The 26,121-nt window shown below is 35.9% G+C and overlaps 4 protein-coding genes and 1 non-coding gene across 5 annotated transcripts in view; 3 read left to right on the top strand and 2 right to left on the bottom strand.

Moving 5' to 3' along the window:
* The window catches only part of LOC134647275 (adenylate cyclase type 2-like), a 97,517-nt gene that overhangs the window by 28,197 nt on the left and 43,199 nt on the right, over nt 1-26,121 (bottom strand). The gene's annotated exons all lie outside the window — the stretch shown is intronic.
* Nucleotides 3,115-11,128, top strand: LOC134647278 (uncharacterized). The gene is made up of 6 exons (XM_063501557.1): nt 3,115-3,479; nt 5,234-5,341; nt 6,939-7,094; nt 7,485-7,574; nt 8,292-8,618; nt 9,649-11,128. Exons 2-6 carry the CDS (start codon nt 5,269-5,271, stop codon nt 10,968-10,970), a joined length of 1,968 nt encoding a protein of 655 aa, XP_063357627.1. The 5' UTR covers nt 3,115-3,479; nt 5,234-5,268; the 3' UTR covers nt 10,971-11,128.
* LOC134647530 (uncharacterized) lies at nt 12,547-16,052 on the top strand. Its single transcript, XM_063501881.1, has 6 exons — nt 12,547-12,780; nt 12,876-13,044; nt 13,253-13,524; nt 14,342-14,710; nt 15,029-15,197; nt 15,875-16,052. The coding sequence occupies exons 1-6, from the start codon at nt 12,666-12,668 to the stop codon at nt 16,050-16,052; spliced, it is 1,272 nt and encodes a 423-aa protein (XP_063357951.1). The 5' UTR covers nt 12,547-12,665.
* On the top strand, nt 16,781-19,645 carry LOC134647289 (uncharacterized). Its single transcript, XM_063501574.1, has 6 exons — nt 16,781-17,043; nt 17,399-17,499; nt 17,913-18,060; nt 18,687-18,779; nt 19,071-19,228; nt 19,428-19,645. The coding sequence occupies exons 1-6, from the start codon at nt 16,992-16,994 to the stop codon at nt 19,632-19,634; spliced, it is 759 nt and encodes a 252-aa protein (XP_063357644.1). The 5' UTR covers nt 16,781-16,991; the 3' UTR covers nt 19,635-19,645.
* LOC134647698 (U6 spliceosomal RNA) lies at nt 25,600-25,703 on the bottom strand. The gene has a single exon (XR_010096849.1). It is a non-coding gene; the product is annotated as a U6 spliceosomal RNA (small nuclear RNA).

The raw sequence follows: 26,121 nt of genomic DNA, 5'->3' as shown, positions 1-26,121 counted from the left end.
TAAGCTCAAAGGTTAAGATGTGCTTTTTTACTGTTATTTAGTGTGCATATCTTTTCTTGCAATAAATCCTAAAATTACTTTCCACTTTTCCAAGAATACTGAATTTATTCTTACCATCTCCTCAAATATTAGCATGGCCTGTAATATTTTGCATCAGTGAAATTAGCATGGTACTTGTATGTAATAGTTAGCAGTGTACCTACTTGCTAACAATTTCTCCAAGCCAGTGGAATTGGTAGAACAAATAAAAACAAGTCTTGGCCGATCCTGACTACTTTCTCTTGTAGAAAGTGACCGTCGCAGCACTGGGCGCCGTCCTATACGCGTCGTTTTGACATGGTTATGGTAAAATCGTTGTATAACAAGATCCGGATAGAGGTCATATTATGGTTATTGTTACCTATTGTGAAAAATGAAGTCCGCTTTTCATTCAAATATAATTCACGTTTTTGTAACATAAAAGTTCCTTAACAGTATATAAAATTAGACATACCTATATATCGACAGTCGATACTTAAGAGTGTTAACCATTATTTAGATTAGACCATTATTACCAACTAAATAATCAAATTCAACAAAGTTTTTCTTCTTTCTACTCTCAACATAAACGAACTTTCGTTCGTGGAGCTTCTAGAAATTACGATAAAACTATTCCGTAGCCAGCCAGCTTGATCTGCTATTTCACTCTCTCTTAGGTACGAGGGTGATCGTATACCATCTACCTACGGTCTATATGTGTAACACAACCGGGTGGACTGACTGCCCAGGCAAAGGGCCTTTGAAAAGCAATTTCAGCGAGCCGCATTTAGCGCTAATGATAGAAATGAAACCAAAATTGACTTCGTTTTAAATATTGCAATACCTATATGGGTATACCTACTTTATAGTTTTGGCGGGTTTTTGCGGTCTGATAGTGCCTCTTCGGATATTCGCAGAATCATGTCATGACAATTTGGCAAACACAAAAGGGTCAAAATAATGTATAAAATGTTGACATAAAAAATATTTTCTACGTGTCTTTTTTACATATATATGTACCAAAATATTTTAGGGTACCTAAATTATTTTAAAAATATTTATTTTTATAATAAATATTTTTAATTTATGAAGTTTCAGGTATTTAGTAGAGAATTCCGCATTGCCAGTAATTTCGTATAGGCGTTTCTGTTGGTTACCTGTTGGAAGGCTGTGTAGACAAGCTGACATTATTGCCAGTATACTGTAGTAATGGCAATAAACTAAGTACCTAATGAAAAAATATTATTGATTTTAGAGGCTAATTAGGTACTTTATATATTTATTTAACCCCTTGGCATCCGTAAGCATCTTAAACGCGTCACTTCTTTGCATATATATATCGTGTGGTGCTCTCTAATAAACGCTTGTTAGACATTCAAAATTAATACAGGGAAAATTTTAGACCCACTAGCGTTTCTACCTTTCCATATTTATGTTATTGAGATACGTCCGCAGAGACCGTCTCATCAACTATTTTTGTCCTTGTGGACAGTGCCGAGACAGTGGACCAAATACTAACCGTAACTGTCTATTAGGTTGCTCGATATAAGTTTTGTCGGATTTTTACAACGAAAGTTAGTCGCCATATATTGGCAATATGGACGTTCTAAACAACATTGTAAACGATGCTTCATTTCCTGCAACGATAAAAAATTGAACAGGCAAAGCGTTACAAATTTCATAGTTTCTTCAACAGGAGTAACAAAAACACGCATAATTCATTATTACCTATACACTTTAAATCAAGTTGAAGCGTGAATTTATAGACAGGATTGGCAAATTAATGATGATTGATTATTTTTTAACACTTTTTCATGTTAGGGTAGAAACTGCCCCTAACTGTGTCAAGGGATGCACTCAAAGACAGCAACCGGAAGGCGCTTCTAAAGACTATTGAGGTTTAATGGCATCTAAAAATATCTAAGCTATAGGGTTCAACGGATGGATTAGATACCTACTACATGGTAAACTGCACCACCCGGTATAGAGGACAGGGGGGTAGAGAGGTGTCATTGGACTTTAAACATATTTAAGGGTCATCACGGAACAATGGTGTTCTGAGTAAGTACTATTGAGAGGTGATGGAATCTAAAATGAACTACTATTGGATGGGATATTTAGCCTCGAGGACGCAGGTCTCAGCTCGCAGCAATCTGGACGGCCAGCTTAGGCAAGCCAGAGACAGAAGACTGTACTACCCAGCCATATGTCAGGTCATATAACTCCCCAGGAGCACTCGGGTACGTGAGCTCCCCAAACTCGCCACAAGCTGCGCTGCGTTGACTGATTGCACTGAGCAAACCAGCGGGCGATGGGGTTATTACAGCCCCAAATTAAGTTAGAGAAAAGTCGTGGAATGTACCCCATACATTTCACGACTCTTCTCTTTCCGAACAGACTCTATTTATGTTACGCAAACATATAGGTATCTACATAACGGCTTGATAATTAAAAATTAACCGCTTTTGTGCGCAGCCAATGCGTAGCAGCTGTCGGCATTGCGTTGCGTGAATCGATGAACGGTCCAGACAAGATTACTTTTTCCGTTTCCTTACGGTTTGCTGAAATAGTAATGTAGTGTTTTTTTTTACATGAAGGATATGAATTTTAGTAACCACAACTTGTTCCATGTCCTACTAGAGTCAGACCTAGCTAACTCGGCCGCGATTTTGATAGCACGGACTGTGCAAGTGTTATTTTAACCGTCAAATTTCTATTAACTTATGACGTTTAAAATAACACTTGCACAGTCTGTGCCATCAAAAATGCTGCCAAGTTAGCTTGGTCTGAATTTATACATATTATACTCTTGGCTCATTAAAGTAGACTTTCCTACCCTAAAATAGGATGTTACCTATCGTTAGTATAATTTCGTATAATCAGCGACACTACCGATTTAATATCAAAAGTATATTATGTGATACGAGACGTATAACAACTCCATACACAATACACTACATTAGAGTCTGTGCGGAAAGAGAAGAGTCGTGAAATGTAAGGGCTTCCTTACATTCCACGACTCTTCTCTTTCCGCACGGACTCTATACATTATTGATTCCTCAATAAAACCATCGCATTTGAACCATTTCACCATGTACGTCACACGGGCGCCGAGATCTTTTCCTGCATTGAATCACGTCAACAACATTGACTTGACACTAAATTCTACATACGCAACCAAGTGAGTCTTCATTATCGCCTATCCCTTTCTATTAATTGGATAGCGAAAGGGACGCACGATTGCCAGTTTTCCTTTCTCGGCGGGTGTTATACGTCACTGCACATTTCTCTGGGCCCGAGCTGGAGGCGGTTATATCAAATCAGTGCTGGTGTTAAGCCGGTGTCTTCTGCGTTCTTAGAATAGTATTGTGATATTCGAATTATTAATTAATTGTGGACTTTAACAGTGGAAAGGCGGCTTTATTTTTATTAATTGGATTTGATTGATAACATTAATCAAAGTATTTTTGATCCGGGTAAGTTTTAAGTTATGTAGTATTTAACTTTGTTTTGATATTTATGATAGTGAGTAGGTGAATGTAATTAAGTTTCTACTTGAGTAAGTACCATTTTACAAATAAAAACAAGACATATTAAAATTCAATAAGCATCCCTTATTTCATATCTCTCTCAAAAAGTTTTTTCGAAATATACCAGCGACGAAGGACTGATCATCAGTGCGTTAATTTATATCTATACAAAAACAATTTTTATACAAAACTTCGTATTTACATTGTTTTGTTAGAAATGTGTTTTATTGGTCTAAAATAAATTATTTTATTACAGTTACTTACGTAGAATGAAAGACTTCAACGCGCGATAGGGCACATTTTACAAGTTTGAAAGTCTGCATCATTTTTTGTATGTATATACGTAAACACGTTTAAAAAAATGTAGGCTTTTATATTTTTAGTTATTTGTTTACAATTGTAATTTTCATGATAACTTCATTCATACAGGTACTTCCTATACATAGTACATTGAAATTGTAATGTTCGGTTACACTTAATAATTAGAAGGGATTTAATAATATTTGATTTATTATGTGATGACAATTTATTGCTATTTTGTATCAAAAAGTACATTGAAATATAAATGTATCCCAACCTCAATATTTTCTAAAGAACTTTTAGAAGAGAAAGAAAATTTTTGTAAGTTTTATAAACAAGAAACGCATCACTAACGTGTTAGTGACGGAAAAGTTTCGTGAAAGCGCAATCTAGGTCGCGTCCCGGAGTTACTTGGGTTGCATCAGGTCCTCATAATCAATGATGCATTCGGCTTTCTTTCAGCTATCACTACATAGTATAAAACAAAGTCGCTTCCCGCTGTCTGTCTGTCTGTATGTATGCTTAGATCTGTCAAACAACGCAACGGATTTTGATGAGGCTTTTTTTAATAGATAGAGTGATTCAAGAGGAAGGTTTATGTGTAATCTGTTAACCCGTGTGATACCGGGGCGGGTCGCTAGTGTAAAATAAATGCAGATACATATTACACCGCTTTACATATTATACCACTTTCCATTTTATACTACTTAACCCTTTAACAGATCTAATTTTAACAAATCGAGAATTCATGCTTCATTCCCACTGAAATCCTGCAAATTCTGCATAAGAAAAAAATACAATTCAATAGGATAACATTTTTGACTTATATTATATAGATTGTATCAAACAATATAGTTACATCTTAGATATAGGTATGTGGTCAAGTTGGAGAAGATTTGTCTTACTTTTCATTTGTACATATTTTACTGTTAGCTTTGTAAAAAATATAACTATAGGATTTCTTATCATGTACATATTTTTTATTATATTTAAAAAAGTAACCAAACTTGCATATTATGCGAACCAAATTGGATTGGAAGTTAAATGGTTTTTCTTGTAAACCTTGCTATTATAGAAATTACTAATATTTAGAATAAAATACCGGATTTGTCCTTTTATTTCTCATGCCAAATTGAACAAAATTGGCCTACAAGGTAGATTAAATTGTAAATGAAAAAAAAAATGTAGGTATATACCTATTTATATTTCGCTATTAGGTCAAAAACATTGTATGTAACTCTACTTAAATTTAGGTATGTATGAGTAAAGTTTTTCTAAATCAAGTAAATAAAAATTCGTTCAAAACAAAATGCATACCTACATTTAAAAAAATGTATGTCCGCATATATTTTTTTAAATGTAGGTACCTAATTACTTAATTGTAGTATTTTTCTTTTCAGACGGGGACTGAGTCTTTACAATGAGGCTCTCCCTGGTGTTCGAGCTTCTTCTCATATTCGTGCTCTTGGCTTTCGCCGCATCTAAGAGTATAAGTAAGTGTATTGTAAGGCCCACTTGCACCATCCTACTAACCCGGGGTTAAGCGGTTAAATCATTAACCTAGTGTCAAATTGTACTGGTAACCATGGTCACTCCAGGTTTAACTGGTTAACCCCGAGTTAGTGGAATGGAGCAAGTGGCCTAAGGCGAATATGAATGAAGAGTCTGTTCGGAAAGAGAAGAGTCGTGGAATGTATTGGGCCCCATACATTCCACGACTCTTCTCTTTCCGAACACAGTCTAGTGAGTCATTTTTGAGAGAATAGTCTTTTGTTATAACATTATGAAACAATTCAGGGTCGAAATACTAATAACTGCGTTTGCGTTCATTCCTACAAACTTTTTGTACCGTAAAATGGGGTGAGTAGGGGCAAAACTGACATTGAAACTCCGATAACATTTTATTTTTACATATGCAAACTGAATGCTGTATATAATAAGTGTTCCGGACGTTTGTATTTTAGTTTTTATTTTATTTTGGGTAGTTCCATTTCATAAATTTGACGATAAACAGTACTACTCGTAATTGGGGTGAGATGGAATTTCATACAAAGGTGATTTTGGAAGATTGTTGGATCGATTTTATTTTATTATGCGTATTACTATAGCTCCATTTTAAATTGGAATACATTATTTTTGTAGCAGTAGCCTTAAAATTCCTTCTCACCCCCCTCTCAAACCTTCTCTCCCCATTCATAACCCCCCTCTCCCCGCAAAACCTACTCACCCCGTTTTACGGTATTATTATTTGTTAAAATGTTATAAAAATACTAATAACTGCGTTTGCGTTCATTCCTACAAATTTTCTGTACCAAGAAAGACATTAAGTTTATTGCATTTCATTGCATTGCATATTGCGTTGAGTAGCAAATATATGAACTCGCACTTACTAATCAGTGTGTAAATCACAGGCTTTAGTGAGTGATAAACGCAATGGTTACGCTTTGAAGTCAGTGTGCATGTTACATTTCGTTCCAGTATGCATTATTAATTAAAGAGTGGTTTATACTTTATGAACACGCAACCCGTCTTAAAAACTAGAATAATGACAAATATTTTAATTTAGTGATGGACTTGTGGATTTTAATATTTGTTTCAAGTATTGCGAAAGCATTTGAAATAATTTACGATTATCTTCGGTTAACACGTAAAATCTAAAAGTGTTTGCGTTATAATATTAAGGAACGCGTAACCTGGTTCTTGCATTTAATGCGGAAACGTTAAATTTAAATAGTGGAGGATAATAAAGAAGATTATATTATTTTATTGGGATCTAACACAAGACTTTTTAAAGACTCTGGAAGCAAATTGGTAATGTTAACAAAGTCAGTCAAGCCGGATATGTCAGTAGCAATGTAAAGCAAAATAAAGTACGGTATCCCTAGGTAACGAACAAAAAGCACTTACTTAATGTACATCGTACAACGATGAAATGTAAATAAAACAGTTCCACAGATAAGATATAAGATATAAATGACACGCGATTTTCGATTTCAATTCAAACGTAGTGTTGCTAACCAGCGATTTTTCGATTTGCCGCCTTTTTCTACAGACAAGATTTGCGTGACCAAGTATATTTTTGTTTTATAGAAAAGCAGAAGAATAGCAATAAGAGTGTCCGCATCGGAAGCGATGAGAAACAGGATGACGCAAGCAATAACATCAACAAGTACTGCAAGTGCTCGGAATCATCCTGCAACTGCTGCAGGGACTTCCAGCTGCCCGTAGTTAACTTAGATGGACCAGGTAATGTTGCTAAACATTCAGAGTTTATTTAAACATTTACGGCATTATTCATAAACGTCTCCTCAGTTAATCAGCTGATGATCATCGTTTGTCCCTCTCTATGGCATAACGACAGATAGGGACAAACGACGATCATCAACTGATCAAGTTAGCAGCCGTTTATGAATAACGCCATTGAGATATTAATTTCAAAAATAGGAACATAATAGAAATTCCTTCTTTTAGATTTCTGTTTTATTTAATTATCCTTTTCGATCCTGTTCTATCCTGTTATATTACGAGTAGATAAATAAGTTCAATTTGTAAAAAAGTACCAATCAATATTTGTATGACTTTAATAGATACCGTTTATTGGTTAAAATGTTCATTGTGAATTCATTATATTTACAGGTTGTGCATCTCTAAGGTATCTTAATGGCGATAAAATGTCGGTTTCACTGAGCTTCGGAAAGAAGGTCATCACTAACCGGACTCTCTCTGGTATGTAACTGCATTTTACACCTCAAATGCGTATCAAACGAAGTCATTTGACGGCCTCCGTAGCCTAGTCGGTAGTGACCCTGCCTACGAAGCTGGAGGTCCCGGCCCGGGTTCGAATCCCGGTAAGGGCATTTATTTGTGTGGTCATCACAAATATTTGATCCTTAGTTATGGATGTTTTCTATGTACTTAAGAACTTATATGTATATATATCAGTACACGGCGGGAAGAAGTTGATAACTCGAGATATTTTATTGAAGAGATTTGAACTTAAAATTAAATTGCATAAGGCTCAAATTTCTTTAATTTTTTCCCGCGAGTTACCAACTTCTTCCCGCCGTGTACGGATATATTATATACATCGTCGTCTAGTACCCACAATACAAGCCTTATTGAGCTTACCGTGGGACTCGGTCGATTTGTGTAAGATTGTCCCATAATATTGATTTATTTATTTATAAAAACAGATAGATGACACACCAAAAACAAAAAGTAGGCACAGCTAAAAAAAACAAATTTATTCATTTGATATGTTAATTTCCGTCGTTCTCATTTGCATGCTATCCAGAAAGACGAGTCCTACTTCTGTTTTAGTTGTATCCTTAAGTATATACGGAAAAACAATAGGTAGAGAGCGCTGTCGAGGATGGCACTATCTACATTTCGCTTCATTTAGGTTTGCAGAAAGCTTACTTAATAATATTTTTTGGTTAACAGGTCGCAAGCCGACTCCTGTATGCATGCCATTGCCAGGGGGCATTTCAAAATTCTGCGGAAGAGTTTACAATATTGCCCGTGCTGGTGAAGAATTTAGGGCCTGTTTAGGCCTAGAACTTCAATCTAAGAGCACTGTAGAAGCAGCCGTGAGAGTTTCCTGCTTTAAGTTCGGTCCTAGAGGAGTGACGTCAGAGGCGGCTGACCCGCTACCGCTAATTCCTCAGGATGAGAAGGCTGATGATGACGACGATGACGATGACGATGATGATGACGACGATGCTTTTGGACTTGTCGGAGACGATGACGATGATGACGACGATGACGATGGTAAGCACCATTTTAATAGTTAATATAAAATTTCTACAACAAATAATTCGATTACAACACTAAGTGTAAGGCCTGAGTGGACGCTCGAGTTGGGCGTGCAGCGGGGCGGGGCGTGCGGCGTGCATGTTAAACAAATGCAAGCGTATAGGAGCGGCCTTAGTGCACGCTGCTCAAATTACTTGTGAGCCCGACGCCACGCTGCACGGTGCACGCCCCGCCGAACGCTCCGCTTCGAGCGTCCACTCAGGCCTTACACTAAGTATTATACCTACATCATATACCTTCCAATTAGTGACTTATCTATCGGCTCATACGTGTTATTGTTATTAGAAAATGAGCAATTTATCACAATTATACACTAAACAATATACGGAAATGGTAAAATAATACAAGACTTTATCTAGAAGTTTCAAAATTTAAGTTTTATTAACATACAAAAAAGGTACAGTCTCCATCAGATATATCGGAGCGTCCGAGACGCTTAAAAATATCTGACAATAGAGGAGTGTTCAGATATACGTGAGCGTGTTTGGTACGATTCGTTCGTAGGGTAAGACTTTGATTTTCATATGTGACATTTGTATTGCTTCAAATGCTTCAATGTCATGGGTCCCATATAAATTTGATCCTCATAATAACAAACCGGATCGACTGATACCATTAATAAATATTAAATACTTGACATCGAGCCTATTTACTGCAATAATAAAGTGAAATGCGAGAAATTAACTTTTATTTTATTATTACATTAGAAATTAGGCAAAGACCAGGGATGTAATCCACTGACTTATCAAATTTCCATACTCGTTATAATAAAAGCCTCGAAGATCTTTTTCAAAGACAGAAGACAATTAGACAAAAATATTATTAGACTTAAGTATTACTAGTAACACTTTTATAATATCTCTAGCTGAAATAATACGTAAGCAGAATACCTATAATTTTATTATATATTCTAAATAGGTATGCGAAATTTTTCCACCATGCCGTTAATTATTATAGAAACGAAAAACTCTTTCTTACTTTCCAGGTCTCGACGCTGTTAATGACGTAGATGGTGCAGACTACACGGGCTTCAGCCTTCTAGGCGACGACATATTGGGCGACTTATTCGGCGGTTCATCTGGAGGCAAAGAGACAAAAAACAAGAATAAGATTAAGAAACAAGCTCCTACTTCAACGACTACTACAACTACGAGGCGACCTCGACCAACTCGAAGACCAAGCAGAAGGCCAGCGAGAACTACTACCCCCAGGCCTACTACCACAACGACCGTTAGAACGACTACCGTGAGGATTCGCCCCGTGAGCAGAAGGCCTACTCGCAAACCAGGGAGGCGTCCGTCTCGTCCATCTAGACGGCCGCCTTCTTCGACTGTGGAAGTCACACCGGTTACTGAAATATCTTCAACTATTCTGTCCACGGAAACGACACCTATCATTAAAATAACTACTGCAGGACTTCCATCAACAGAAAATATTCCACTAGTAAGCCCCGAAAAGGAAGAAACATTTGAACCAGTAGTAATAGTGACACAAAAACCTATGTCCACATTAGCCGATCTAGCTACTAAAGATGAAACGCAGTTTGGCGATCCTGGTCTTGAAATGTCATTAGCTCAACTAACTGGACAATTATCTGTAATGCCTGTAACTCCTATTTTACCTACTAGTGCTAAGGTATCAAATATGATTACTACCAACAGGGACCAAACAAATTACGAAAAAATTGAAACCATCACCCCCAAAACATCAACTACCGTTTCTTTTCACCACTCTTCTGAGGCTGCTGCTGTTAACGACGATTTGGTGCAAATAGTTCACGATTTAGATTCTCACTCAGAAGAAAGTATTTCAGAGAAACCGGTTCAATCAGCTGATGAAAGTCGGTCTCAAAATGGTCAAGGCGTTCCTAATGATGTGAATGAAAAAATTAAATTTGTTAAAAAAAATAAGGGCAACGATTTTGACTACAAGGACTTAGATGTTATCGGTTTATCTGAAATCGGCGAGACCGTCGGGAAAGAAATTGGTTTATTGGGTAAAAAGAATAGAGGGAGTGATTTTGACTACAAGGATTTAGATGTCATCGGATTATCAGAAATCGGCGAGACCGTCGGAAAGGAAATTGGTTTATTCGGAAAAAATAAGAAACATAATCGCGATAATAAGGAAAAGGAAAACCAAAAAGTAAAAGATGGTAAAAAAGGTAACAAAGACTATGTTGATATTTTTGGACTAGATGAATTGAGTCATACATTAGGCTTTTCTGGAAATGGTAACCAACAAAGAAAGAAAAAGCCCAGAGGAAGGCAAAACAAAATGATGCGAGGTAATTGGGATCTAGTATGACGTTAAAGAAAATTAGATCTAAGTAGGTACCTAACGTATAAGGTTATTTATTTTTATAACTTAATGAATCGCTGTAAATAGCATTATAACATGTAAGTGATTATTTATTTTGACTGATTTAAAAAATAAAGAACATGTTGTGTAATAATGTGTGGTTTATTATTTGTTACCTTGAACTTTGCATTGTAGCTTATGGAGGCTTCATTGGATGCATTGATGCAGGTCAGGATTAAGAATTTATGTAGGACCATATCTCCGTATTTACTGATATTAAGAAAGATTTTATTACCTAAGCAAGATTTTATCAAGTGAAACCAATCTCAATTCCAAACGTTTAATTTAGAAGCAGTCACTAGGCATCAAGTAAAGCTCGAAATACATTCTTTTCGGCTAAGGGGCTTTGAGGTGGAACGAGGTTTTAAAAAGGCTTCCTCCCTCAAAAGCATAATTGCGATCCATAAACATACTGAGGCTGGCTAAACATCTGGATCGGGCTTAAAATAACATTTGTGAAATAAGTTAAATACTTTAGGCCCCATACCAGGACCCATACATGAGCCTGACTGCACGCTTAGTGTATAAGTACATAATTACATACAATAGATTGCTTTTTGTGCACCAAACCACTAGATTAGATCAAGTAGGAATTATAAATCACAGTATACGTACCTACCTAATTAATTTCAGTAAAAAAATGGTTTCCTAAATAATATAAATAATAAATTAATACAAATAAGTACGTATTCACAATACTCGTATATCTATCTGTCAACTCGTAATTTTATATAACCACAATGAGATTTACGTGACATCGTCAATCATTCAATGTTATCTCAGATAATATCTTGAACTACAAAATCTAAAGATTGATTAACTTGAAGAAAACGCAAACCAAACTCCAAAACATTGTACGCTCATGTTTACATAAATATTTTAATGGACATCTAACTTTCTCCTGTTCCGACATTAAATATTTAAAACTTGTTTCTTGTGCTCGTAGACTGTGCATTTAAAATGAGTATTGGTTCTTAGTCACACACATCACTTAAATACTTTGTGGTGTCTCGCTTCACATATAATTTAAACCCGTAAGCCTGCCAGGACACTCATTTATCGAAAGTGAAATTGGCAAGCCGCATAGTAAAGCAAAGCCATGATAAAATTAAATTTACTCACACTTATATATATTTATAGTAACTTATATCAAACAAGAATATGTAAGTACCTACCTACGTTAAAATTTTATGATACCAACAAAAATGTGTTACTTATCATCATTAATAACTTCATTTAATATTTTCAGGCGAAATTATTTATACTAATGATAGAAACTATGAAGTAATACATTTTCAAATTCCAAAGACTATTTGGAAGCAAGCATTAAATCCTACGCCAGTTTTAAGACAACAAGCAACTGTCGTTCTACCTATACATATTGACGATACAAATGATGTGGAAGAAGACGGAGAAGATTTAGAAGTAACAGAGCCAAATATAGTGCAAGAAGCAGTCATTGCACCAGTGGTCCAAGATGTAGTAACTGCAACCCCTGCAGTTGTACCCAACATAACAGAGGCACCTATACTCGATGAAGAAGTTTCCACGACAGTGACGCCAGATAAAGTAAACGGCTCCGTATTTAGATTCCCTTGTTCCTGTGTGCGGGGGCAATGCGGGTGCTGTACGGGAACTATTATGGAAAGATTTAGGATGAAGACATGTGGGAATATAAGCTTTGTACCTGAAGATTTTGTATTTGATCTCAGAATGAGTGTTAATAATCGGACTGTCCTTCGGCAAAGAGTTTCAGGTATCTACGTACCTACTTTTCTTAATTTTACTGTAATAAGCATTTTTGTGAGTTTACATTTTTATTATTATTATAATAAAAACCTTTTTTTACAGCTGACAACCCACCCCCAATTTGCTTCAATCCTGGTAGAGCACCGTTCGTCCGTATCTGCGCAGAACTCTCAGATATTAGGATCCGTAATAATAACGCGTTCGCTTGTTTGGATATCACTGCGGATATTGCTGGGTTTCAAATATATTCCGCTTCCTTTAGATGTTTCGGGTAATTTGTCAAAAAAATTTTAATCATACATTTATAAAAAAAAAAACAGGTGTAACCTAAAATGAAATTTAAAAAAAAGGTAAATGGGTTAGGTTTCTTAGTTTAACTGAAACTTGCTAGAAAGTGGGCGGTTCACCTATACGCAATAGCACGATTTTGCTGTTTGTCTCTTGAGGCGTTATGTTATCTAATGACCTTTTTTTTACAGATTAGGTACAAAAGGCCTTCAAACTGGACTAAGCCCAAAACCAATATCATCAGGGCCCGGTCCCATAAGCCTTTTTGGTAACAATGATGACGACGATAACCGCGATGGCTTCCTCTCCAATGTTGCTGGAGGCATATTTGGCGGAGGGGATGAAGGGGGTCTATTTGGTGGGGGTGGAGGAATCTTTGGAGGTGGTTCTGATAACGATGATGACGATGGAGGACCGCTCGATGATATAGGAGATGCCGTTGGAGATTTCTTCGATGGAAGAAAATTCCCCTAATTGTTTGATCAATAGAAATAATAATTTATTTATTTATTTTTAACTTTAGTGCCTATTTATTTTTAAATGAATAACCGACGTACAAATGTGTATGTGAATGTAGGATATAATCTATTAATTTGTATAGGTATTACAAAAAATAGTAAAAAAATTGCCCATTTTTCATTTATATTTCCACTAGAAATTGATTAGTAGTTTAATGCCATATCCAGAGACCGCTAGTACCTACTAACCTACTAAACTCTGATTTATCCTATCTCAATAAATAAATAAACGATTATAACTTAAAGATCATTATGAATGCTTCTGTAAATCAACTAAGTACCATAATATCTAGAACAATATACATGTTAGGTATACTTTAAAGTTATTGGAGGTCTTTTCTCGCCACTAACCGGTTCAACTTCAAATATGCAGGCGAATTGAAGCGTGGATTATTAGTTCGCGAACCGCCCGCGCCGCCTCGCGTCGAAAGCTTTCTGCAATGGAGAACCTCATTGTGTTTTTAGTGTCAGTTGCTTTGTTTCTATCACCAGCGTACGGAAACGGTAATTTAAACGAATGTATTTTCTTTAAGTGGACATATACAAAAAAAACAGGTGTTCGGAATTAAGTTTTGTTTACAAAACGCGGAGAACGAAACGAAAACAAAAGTTCGCGCCTTAGTTATTTTACAAAATAAGCGTTAAGTTTTTAATAATTTACTGTCGATATCTATATCTAATACTGCTTATAATTTGCTTTTATTATTCAGTTGTAATATTGACTGTAACTATAATTTTTTTGTCTTCATTCAATTTTCTCAGTTACAGTCGAAGAAAAGACAAACCTAACACAAACTGCTCTACATTTCCAAGATTTGGAAGACCTGGAAGTTCCCAATAGTGCCTTGATATTCTTAGAACGATTAAAATCTAAACGCATGAACGAATTATCGTTACGATCTAGGCAGAGTCCAGAAGTCCAGAATACAACATCGACACCAGAAGAAGATGATGATGAACCCTCGAGGAGATGCACATGTTCATTTGGCGTGTGCAAGTGTTGTACGGGATTAGTCTTGGATTTGTTTAACCAGAAAGCTTGTATGAAGGTCACTTATCATCCTGGGGATTTTGCTTTCGATGTAGCCATGTCTATGAACGATAGGGTACTTTATGAAAACTCTATGTCAGGTAAACTATTTTGAATATTACAGAATTATGTATATGTCATTACTTTATACCTATTAGACTTGTGTGCAATAACAGTCATGGGCCGAAATATCAAAATTATTCACTCCTGTCTATAAAGGGTCGGGACATTAATAAAAATTTTAAATTAACCGATCAAAATCGGCTATTTTTGTATCTGATGTATATAACAATAGGAAATCTTTTCACTAAGTATTGCACTTTACTTAAGGACACAAAAATATATAGTAGGTATGTACTTACACATATGCGTTAATAAATTATAGTAAAGTTATAATACAACCTCCTTATATATTGCAGGAAAAAACCCGAAACCGATATGTATAAATCCACCAAGACTAAAGAACTTGAAAGTTTGCGCCAAATTTTACAATGTATTTTTCCCTGGAAGAAACTTTCACTTTTGCCTTGCAATGACGGGTCAATGGCGGCAGTTTGAACTCTTCAATATGGCATTCGATTGTTTACGGTGAGTATAGACTTTAAAATGACAAAGTCAGTCACATATCCCCTGGAGTGCCCCAGAATTACCGTAGTATGGAACTCCTATAATACTAGTTACTAGCACACGTGTCTTGTTAGGGCGCTCCACGGGATATTTGAACTGTATTTATTACATTGGATTGTACCTACTAGTGTACTTATATGCATTGTAGTAGTGTATGTCTAAGAATGGGTCATTATTTTCATTACGTCTAATTCAAATTCACACATTATCCTATATTACGATTCTGATTATAGGTCGCTAGGGGTGACGATTGATAATTACAAAATTAAGTAGTACCAAATTAAAGCCACGGATACCATTTTTGATAATAAACAATACTTTTTCGTACCTGTAATATTTTTATTTCAATCTAAATTGTAAAAAACAGTCATAATAATAGGTATTTTTATGATTACTTTACCTGCATACAAAATAGGCTATTGAAATCTGTCACTTTAATGAAAACCTAATATTATATATTAACTCTTTTTTTTTAAATTATCTTTCATTAAAAACTGGAGCTATATTATACAGTCATGGTCTAATCTTCAAGTTAAGTGTTAAAAAACAGGTATAATGGATAGGGGAATACTTTATTGCTCAGTATAAATTATTATACATCGTATTTAGATACTAGATATTAAAATATGTCGTTTCAGAATGGGTGCAAACGGGCTGGCGATGGTAAAGCCGGAGGAAAATGGGGGGATCCCAATACCTAACCCTGGCGGGGGGGTGGATGCTGTCGTAGATTCTGGCGACGATGACATTGAGGAGTACGACGAGAACAATGTCAAGTCACTGTTTGATTTATTTGATGATGACGATCGAAAATAGTGATCGTCATCATCAAATAAATCTAAGTCTATATGATCATACTATACATGTAGAGCTGTAGGGACTTATTTATTTTTATATTGTAAGACTTATAATAAGGATATTAAAAAATGATTCAAAATTGTTAAAATTATATAGTCATAGTCATTATTAAGTATAAATGATTTATTTCAAAATAAACGTTTCATTATTTTAAAGAAAAATAATAGCACTCTACTAATGGAATAACAAAACGCATTTATGATGTATCTAAATTTAGGGTAGGTACGTAATTGATAATAACATATGCGTGTGGTTTTCATCTAAAATAGACTTTCTAAATTTTATATCTCTAGACAGTCAAAATTATTTATTTCAAGGTTTTGATACCTACCTGTCTATGTAGAGCCCATGGACGTAACAGACGAACTCACCATATTTCCAGCAATTAGATAGGTACGTGGAAAAGGGGAAGGCTTTTCCGGGCAAATTCTGGCCATTGTCAAAGCAATTTCGCGCGCGAATATCCATGACCAGATCATTTTTTTCTGTGACTAGGTACTTTAAAGATTTGTATTTGCAAGTTCATGAATATTCGTTAACATTTAGGTTGACTGGTAGAGAATGGCATATCGCATAAAGTCCCCCCCCCCCTGTACCTCTTTTTGTTGAGCAATAATTTTTAATCAATAATGAATAAATGTTACAAAGAATAAACTTGATCTTACTGGAAAACACGATCATATAATGGGTAAGTATTATGAGAGAGAATCAGCGTGCATTTAAAGACAGCTCTTTGCGATCGGCCGCGGACGTTTTCACTAGAAAGTACCGCAAGGCGCACGCGGCGTCTCTCGCATACTAAACGCAAATCGAACCCTAGCCGATATTACACATGTGTCTAGTTATTTGAATGGTGTCCCTTGAGGCGGTTATAAGTTATAAGCAAGTTTTAGTAAAATGAGAACAGTAGTGATTTTGGTTTTGGCGGGATTCGCGAGTTTCGCTGCTGGTAAGTACGTTGAGTTTTTCACATATTTCACCTTGTTTTTCATTAAAAAAAATACTTATAAAGTTATAAACAGTCATTATTATTACTTATGAAATAAAATGGTATAATTTGGTGGGTAAATACATGTTAATGGTTAATAGGTTAAACGTTATTCCATTCTCTTAAGTTTGTTGTGCGTACAAAAATTTGATCATCAGTTAATTACCTACCTACTTATGTGTTAAATTTATTTTAAGTTTAATAAAATTTCATAAGTACTTAAGTAGGTAACTTATGTCGATGAAAGTTGTATTTATCAGTAGTGTAAAGATATGTTCAACAAAAACTTACCGTGTTGTGTTTTGACATGTTCTAGCATCGTCATGGAAACAGAAGAAAATTGGGAAGCACTTCTTCTCCAATGATGCCATGGACGTAACGGATTTTTCGGTGTATTATGATTTAGAAACGAACAAGGTAATTTTAGTAAAAACAATTAACATACTTTATTAATTAATAACACTAACAATAAAGTTATACCTACGATCCATTGAAGTGAAAGATGCCGAGCGTTGCGCCGCGCGTGTTTTGTTTTCTAGAATAGCATTTTTTTAAATATAAAAAGTAGGTATTCAGCCAGCTATTTAATGCAAAAAGTTCGCATTTTTTTTCTATTTAAAAAAGTTAGTTATAGCTGGTCAACCAAATCTTGTCAGTAAAAAGAGGCGCGAAATTCAAATTTTCTATGGGACGATATCCCTTCGCGCCTACATTTTTCAGATTTGCCGCCTTTTTCTACTGTCAAGATCTGGTTGACCAAGTATATATAACGATTTTTTTGTAGGAAGGTCAAATTTTAATATCAGAGATAATGTTTAGAACTGTTTTAGACAATAACGCGGATGATGCCCCGGCCGTGGTACAAGCCTGGCTGGATGCTGCGACTCCCGTTCACAGGAGGACCCTGCTCGTGTAAGGAACTTCGATGTACATGCTGTACCGGGATCAGGATACAGAGCCTCAACTTTGATAGAAAAAGTGAGTTTAGCATTAGCACCCATAGAAATTATTTTATTTTACTAAGCTTTTAATTGTATCGATTTTTAAAGAAACGAGCTAAGCTAACAGATATAATATTATGTAAAACATTTTATTGATAGGTATTTTTAATTTTTTAGCTTTAGTATTAGTTGTACTTAATTTTAGTTTTATATTCATTTTATAACACTTATTATGCAATAAATGAGTTATTCACCTTTTATTGATATCAAATTAGCTTGTGTTTTACTTGATGCAGTGAAAGATGGCTCTGAAAGTTTGCTTAACATCACATGTGTCCAAACGTTTTAGGCTTATTATAGGACATTTTTTTACACAACAATTTGTCAATACTAAGCCCCACAGTAAGCTCAAGAAGGCTTGTGTTGTGGCTAAACGGTTGCCAATAAAGCTTCCGGCGGCCGAGGTGATCTTGCTATTTTCCGACTGTGTAACAACGTTGAATTTGCCACCCATCGTCCATTTTACCCCGACCAAGGGCAGGGTGACCTAAACCGTCGGTAGCTTGGTTAGTCACCTTATGGTTACCCCTTTATGCGTATTTATTGGCGATGAAGTACTTGGAATCTACCAAGATTTTAATCATTTATCTTGTTTATTGACAGCCTGTGCAGTACTGACCTTTGACCCATCGGATTCTATGATCGAAATGGACGTACAAATGAACAACGCTACTGTTTACAAGACTTCATTCTCAGGTAGGTAAATAAATGGGTACCTACCTACAATTATAATATATAGTCTCAATAAGTACGTCGATCTCGAATACGGTCCCATAAAAAATCTTATTACGATTGGGGAAGCGTAGGAACTCCTTGGACAATGAGGCCCCATCAGTGGGGCGTACGAATCTGATGAAAATGATGACGATAATAATGATGACTACCTAATCTACTTTTTGCCATCCATAGGATTTTGCAATACCGAGTATTCTAAATACAATTTATATGAAGGTACTTAAAAACTAATGCGTTTTATTAAACTTCCAGCTGCAAACGCTCCGCCATTCTGCATTCCCATCCCAGTTCCGTACTTACCGCCTGGCCTCGTCGACATGTGTATACGCCTGTTCGACATCACCCTCATAGATCAAGGGGTCCATGTTTGCATGGACATGGACACTCGTATAGACAAAGCTCCTGTCTTGGTAAGTATTTATCAACCAAAACATCGAAGTTCGCAAAATGCGGGCATATTTCTTTGTCACTCTAATTATGCCTTCATTGGAGTAAAAGAGAAAGATCCCCGCAATTTGCGAATTTTGGGTTTCGCGGTAGCCCCTCTCCGCCATGAAGTTGTCTTCAATCATCAACTCGACATTTTAAGTTTTTACTGTTCGTCATCAGATTCTTCACTTCGATTGCATGGACATGGGATTGAAGGGAGTAATGCTGTCCAAACCTGGCAGTGCTACTACAACTAAGCCAGTGGCCTCCGACGGAGCTAACTCTACTGCTGAACTTGAACAAATAGACAGTGATGTCTTCGACAGCGTGACCGAAAGCTCGCCAACGACTGAAGTCCCGATTGTCAACTTTGTTAAATATATTTAAAGTTTTACAAAGCGTTTTCTTTTGTTTTGTAATAGAGTAGACATGCATTCTAATCTTTATTCTGGATAAGTGAATTTATTTGATGGAGTAGCGTCATGCTGGGACGAATATCGTGTGCCAACGATTGTGGCTAGGGTTTGCACGACGGATCCGAAATAGATCCAGATCCAGGTCCGCATAATTTCATACATTTCGGATCCGGATTGCAAACCCTAATTGTGGCCCTTATTTTCATAGAGCGTATCTGTAGGCGGCAAAACAAAGCCAGGCCGTATAATCCGCAGAGCAGGCTGTTTTAAAATATGTTATTAATTCCAATTTAGGCCCCAGGCTAGCAGATCCTTCAAGGTGAATTGAAAAAGGCAACACATCCCTGCTTATTGGCATGAATCATGAAGTGAAATTATTAAGTTATTCTTTCCTTGTAGGCAACAAGATGGAAACCCTCAGCGTCAACTGCTGTAATTCCAAAAGACTATTCGCAAGGCGCGTAGACGTTGCGATGCGATATATTTATATAGCTGGTCAAGCAAATCTTGTCAGTAAAAAAAGGCGCGAAATTTTAATTTTCTATGGAACGATATCCCTTCGCGCCTACTGTCAAGAATTGCTTGACCAAGTATAGTAGTGCACAGGCTTTGTTTACCATATTAAAGAAATAAATGTTATAGCTGATCAAGCAAATCTTGTCAAATCAAAAAATCTGTTCAAATTTTCTATGGGACAATATCCCTTCACGCCTACATTTTTCAAATTTGCCGCCTTTTTCTACTGACATGATCTGCTTGAACATCTATATTTTAAATAACTGTAGTAAGACAGCTTTGTCAGTACAAAAAGGCGGCAAATTAGAAATATTAGAATGTAGGAAAATGTTTGAAATATAGGCGCGAAGGATATAAATTTTGTACTTCGCGCCTTTTGTACTGTTAAATAAAAATCATGCAAAGTCATAGATGGTACGATCCTATCTATAGTTGAGCTATAGATACGCGTGCGTTCGTGAGGGACAGAACATGAGCAATAAATACTTGGCAATACGACAAAATGATTGGTCGAGTTATTTGTTGCTCACCATAAACCATACTAAATTTACGGTAAGGAATAAAAAAAATGTGAGACTGTGACAAGGAGAAACAATAATAGCGCTTTCTCTGCCACTGAAAGTTCCATAAGTGCACTCGTCGGTGATCTGCCATCTGAGGGGCTACCGCGAAAAATGCCCGCAATTCGCGAACTTCGATTTTCGCGGTTATTATTGAATTGAGCGGACTAAGGTCGCGGCACTGTCTATGTTTGAAATGAGACAGTCCTTTGACAAACTATAATTATCTATGATTGTGACAATAATGACAGCGTTTTACACAAAAATAAAACGCTAATTAAATAACTTACCATATTCGGAACCTAAAGTAATATATTGAGAGTGGCAACACTGTAGTTAGTCGTATTGTCCTTTTCTAGCATATACGTCCATCTCTCTCCCACACCCCCACCACTTCAGGCAGTTGCGTTTGACAATTTTGACAGTTAGAAACAAACGCAAATTACCTCATTGTCTCAAAATTATACATATTTACACCAGGCAGGATTAAAACTTTAGGTTCCGAATATGGTAAGTTATTTAATTAGCGTTTTATTTTTGTGTAAAACGCTGTCATTAAACAACTGTACCGATATTCGGAACCTAAAGTAATATATTGAGACGTGTTTGTTATCGCCTGGTGGTGGGAAGACGCCAAGCCAATGTGATTATACATGTACTTACATATTATGTATATGTAATATTATTTTATTAGGAGTGTTTAATTAATTAATTAATTATGTAGTACACCCTTTATTTTAATACATGTGAGGAGAGAGGTATTTAGTAAAGCATACAATTTTATATACCATTATATTATGATACTAACTTTCCATTTTATATACGTATTTAATGTAGGTACTTATAAATTTTCAACGAAAATAAGTGAGTCACCACAAGGGTGCTATAGTACTTAATTATATGTATGTGAGACTATGTAAAAGAAGATAAGTCAGTCTACTCTTCAGGGAGCATACAACATCTGTGATATGGAGTGATGTAATTAAAATATGAAAAGATAAAAATCATAAAGTACTCGAGTAGTTTTTATTTATAACTCCCAATTATTGACAAATTTGATAATAATTATCTAGTAAGGTAAGCAGTTGCAGGATATAACAAGGACAAGACCTTTCTTATTTCCAGAATCCCTTAGGATTAAGTAGACGAATATTTTAAATATTCGTTATATCACTACCCACAAAGTTAATATTGGGTAGGTACTTAATAAAATGTCATAGGGAATACTTTTAATGATTTTACTGAATTCTTTTAATGACTGTGAGCCAGTGTGAGCTATTTATTTGGTTATAGCTATAAAATGCATTTAATCGTTTGTACGCTTTACTAACGCGAACGCGAGCTAATGGACTTAAACAAACCTTACTTAAAATTGTGAAGGTTACTTTGAGAGCTTAAGCCATATCATAATACTCATGTGGGCACTAGTTACGACGCTTTTTGGTGCTCTTGGCGTTCAAATGGTAAATGTAGAATTGCCACAGAGCTTTATATTTGTATAGGTGCAGCTCATTCTGCTTATATTCATGTTTAGCTATCATCAAGTGACCTTAATTGTACTCATTGTTGTCTATATATGCAGTATGAGTAGTTTACCTTATCTGGTGCCTACTAGTAGACATAAACTTGATTGTTTCTGAACGCTAAAGTGGCTTAATTTATGTAAACCATTCATAGACATAGCTTAATTCTGAATATTCAGTCTTCTCTTTCCAGATTAAGAATAAGGTACTTAATTCGAAACCTTAGCTCATCGCATATGTGTTTTTAACCAAAATGAAAATTTGTGTTTATTTTGTGATTTTACATTATTTGCAATAACTGTGCGGAACCATGGGGTCCCCGACCTTTTGCCGGGCACCCGTGGGCCCAAAGCCAACAGCGCAGATGCCGTTTAAGAGGAACCTATTTTATCCAATGCTAGGGTCAACACTTTGTCGAATATATTTGATATTTATGTATATTTATCCTCCTTATGACCTAAGGGTAGGTAATTGTAACTTTTTGATATCAAATATACGCAGAATAGTCAATTATTTTGTATTCTGAAGTGCATATAATATTACTGGATTTGGGCCAGTGTGCTTTTGTATACTATATCTCTGGCCTACTATATAGGCTAGTCTATTAACATCCCGCCTCCTGGAAGGCAGTATACAGACTTCTTAGATATATTCACGGTAGTGCTAAGAGTGTGGACCTGGTTTTCCGACACTTGACTGCATGAGATTATTTTTTCAGGTCTCGAGCAAGAAGGGTGCCTAGATAGGTTGAGGTCCTCAACTTGTGGATTTGGTAGGAGCAAGACACAGACGGGGTGTAAATTAGTTAATCCACCATGTTTCAAGAGATTCATGTGCATTCATGCCTTCAGGTTACACTGTAGAGACAGACTAACACTTTGGCAGAGTTTTGCTAACATATAATAAATGATTGCATTTGTTTGGGTGTACAATTACATGTTCCACACCAAAAACATAATTATTTATATATTTCAATCTATTTTTGAAAGGTTTGCGTTTCAAAATAGCTTCGCCTTTTCGCAAGGCGTGCTCCTGTTCCCCTATTTTATTGTGCAAAGCGAACAGTATCACAATGCTATAATTTTGTATAAATTGAGAACTAGAGGGTCATGCCCTAGACGTGACCGCCCAGAAACTGTGCTAGAACCGTTCGTGCAAACCATTCAGTCACTATTTTTAAAAACCTTTTGTAGTGGGTACATTCCACGGTCTTAAATTTATTAAACGTGTAGTATCAAACTATGACAAGTCATGATAAGTGAAATAAGTGATAACAGTATCTGGTCCGTGCATAGAAGCACTTGCCCTTGAGGTTAGGGCATGGGTAGTTTATTATAAACTTAATCCGTGCATAGGAGCACTTACGATACAGGTGGTTTAAAACTTCCAGGGTCACAATACAGACACAAGGGTGTAAAATACATAATTCATAAACGCCCGTTAGGCCAGTTTTGTATATTTTATTTCAAACATGCTTGTGCAGCACCGCCAGCACATGATAATTTTCCTAATATACCATGGCAGTCAGGGATATAATAATTATGTAAAAAGGTAGGTAACCTTGGTCATGTCGTGTACATAGGTAGGTACTCGTAAACATGTTAACTGAAAGACAAGTGCTCTCCAGCCAAATATAATTTATGCAACTGTGAGCTGCTCTTACATTGGGATCATATGTATTTATTTCTAGTCTGTCATATTGTAGCAGGCCTAGACTTCAAAGGTTTGTAGATGTTTATAGGGCCGTTAAACGGACCCTTTGTACACCTTGAGCAGGCTGTTTGTTTCACACCATGGGTAATATATATTGTAAACATAGCTTATTTCAGAATGGAATCGTAAGCTCTGTCGTGTCGTGAGCTTACCGAGCCTGATTTAATTAGAGTCCACAGATTGTATGGACCTTGGAGGATTGACCACTCCTTATTCTAATTATCAATATTCTGCCTGGGCTTATAGTCGAAATTAGGTGACTAAATCTCTTAGTATTATCTATGCCACCCAAGTTATGAGGCTTAGCGTCTCCAGACCACAATTTTATATTAGGGTGCAAAGATTTTTTCATCTTTAAAATAAAAATGAGTCGAGATAGGCCTGGAATCTTAGGTTTTTATTTTACCTATTATAATTTTAGAAATGTTATGTAAATGGAAAGCAGTTTTCACTTTTACCACAGTTAATTAGCCCAATTTCGGGTTTAGCCAATAGGGTGTTCGGGACCCTTGAAATAGATTGGTAAACAAAAATGAAAACTCTAATAACGAAGCCTTGCCTATTTCGACTGATTTTTACCCAAAACATTATTTTAAACGATTTTTACTTTCTCTAAAAAGAGATATTTAAAACTTAATCTTTGTAATATTTTTGTGATTGTGGTCTACTCGCACGCCTGTGTTATGACCATATCATTTATATTTCTGTGAATATGTCTGACGTGCCTTGCGCAGGCTTACATAGGTTATAATATCATCATCAATAACTTGACGTCAGTTTGTGAACGAATCAAAGATTCTTTTGGCACACCTTACGCAGGTGTAAACATGGCAGCCTTGCGCAGGTTTAGATAGGTACATAATATATTGGTTTCATCACAAATAACTTGACGTTAGTTTGTGAACGAATCAAAGATTCTTTTGGCACACCTTACGCAGGTGTAAACATGGCAGCCTTGCGCAGGTTTAGATAGGTACATAATATATTGGTTTCATCACAAATAACTTGACGTTAGTTTGTGAACGAATAAAAGATTCTCTTAGGCGCACCTTAGCAGGTGGAACCATAACAAACGTAAGTTTAAGAATAAGTATCATTCAAATCAAATACCCTGAGTTTATGGGTAATATTCCCTAAGTTGCGGGTTCCTTGCTCGACAAGGTGAAAGGCTTTACGCAGGCTTTAACAGGCACTTTTAGAAAGTGTCATTCACGGTGACGTGCAGATTTGCCAAAACTAAACTTTAACTCTACAGTTAACTAATATAATCTGACAATATGAACCAAACCATGCGTCTTCGTCAATGAATCAATCTAAAGATTCCCGTATCGTTAATGCCCTTCCATGTCACATGCTTCCGATTTTATTTGAAACGTTTAATTTAAGTGTACTATTTATGTAGGTAGGTAAGTAGGCTTAAGAATTGACCCTCTTGTATGTAGTTACGTATAGAATTAATAATCAAGTTATTCAAATTCAAAATAACACAAGCACATATAGCACCTACATGCAAGAGTTCTTTTCCTTAACCTTTAAAGCTGTAAGTACCTGCTAAGTTATATATTTAAGTAGGTACCTACCTACATAAATCAAAGATCTAGTTGGAGAGATATAAGTTGATAGATACAGAGTGAAATACTTCACGAATTCGCATGTCATTCTTGCGCAGAGCCATGCTAATCTCTCTCTATGTCTAGTCAGATTTAAGTTTATGTACTGCCGAAGTACTCACTTTCCACAAAAATAAATGCAATGTTTGCGATGTAGGTTTGTTCGTTACCTTGTGTCCCTTAGAGCGGAAATATCGTCGACTCCTATTCGGGTACACGTTATTTATCAGCAAGTTTATTACCAAAAAATTAATTTTGCAATATTATATTAACCCGGAACGGGATAAAAAGATAAATTGCTGATAGATACTTGGACAGATAAAAAACCTACACGTCTATAAGCTTCTACCTTAATACGTAGGTTCTACGTAACACGTATTAACTATCTGATCCATTCGTATTCGAAAACACAAATCACTTGAAAGGGTATACCTCCACACATCACCATTTAAGTATTATATAATTTCAACCGTTATTATACACACACAAAGATTTAAACTAACAAGACTCGGAAGAGACTTAATAAAATTAAATTA

This window comes from Cydia amplana, chromosome 4 (assembly GCF_948474715.1).
Source record: "Cydia amplana chromosome 4, ilCydAmpl1.1, whole genome shotgun sequence".
In the NCBI taxonomy this organism is placed as follows: Eukaryota; Metazoa; Arthropoda; class Insecta; order Lepidoptera; family Tortricidae; genus Cydia; species Cydia amplana.
Note: the sequence above shows the minus strand (reverse complement) of the source record. Positions and strands in the feature narration are given on the sequence as shown.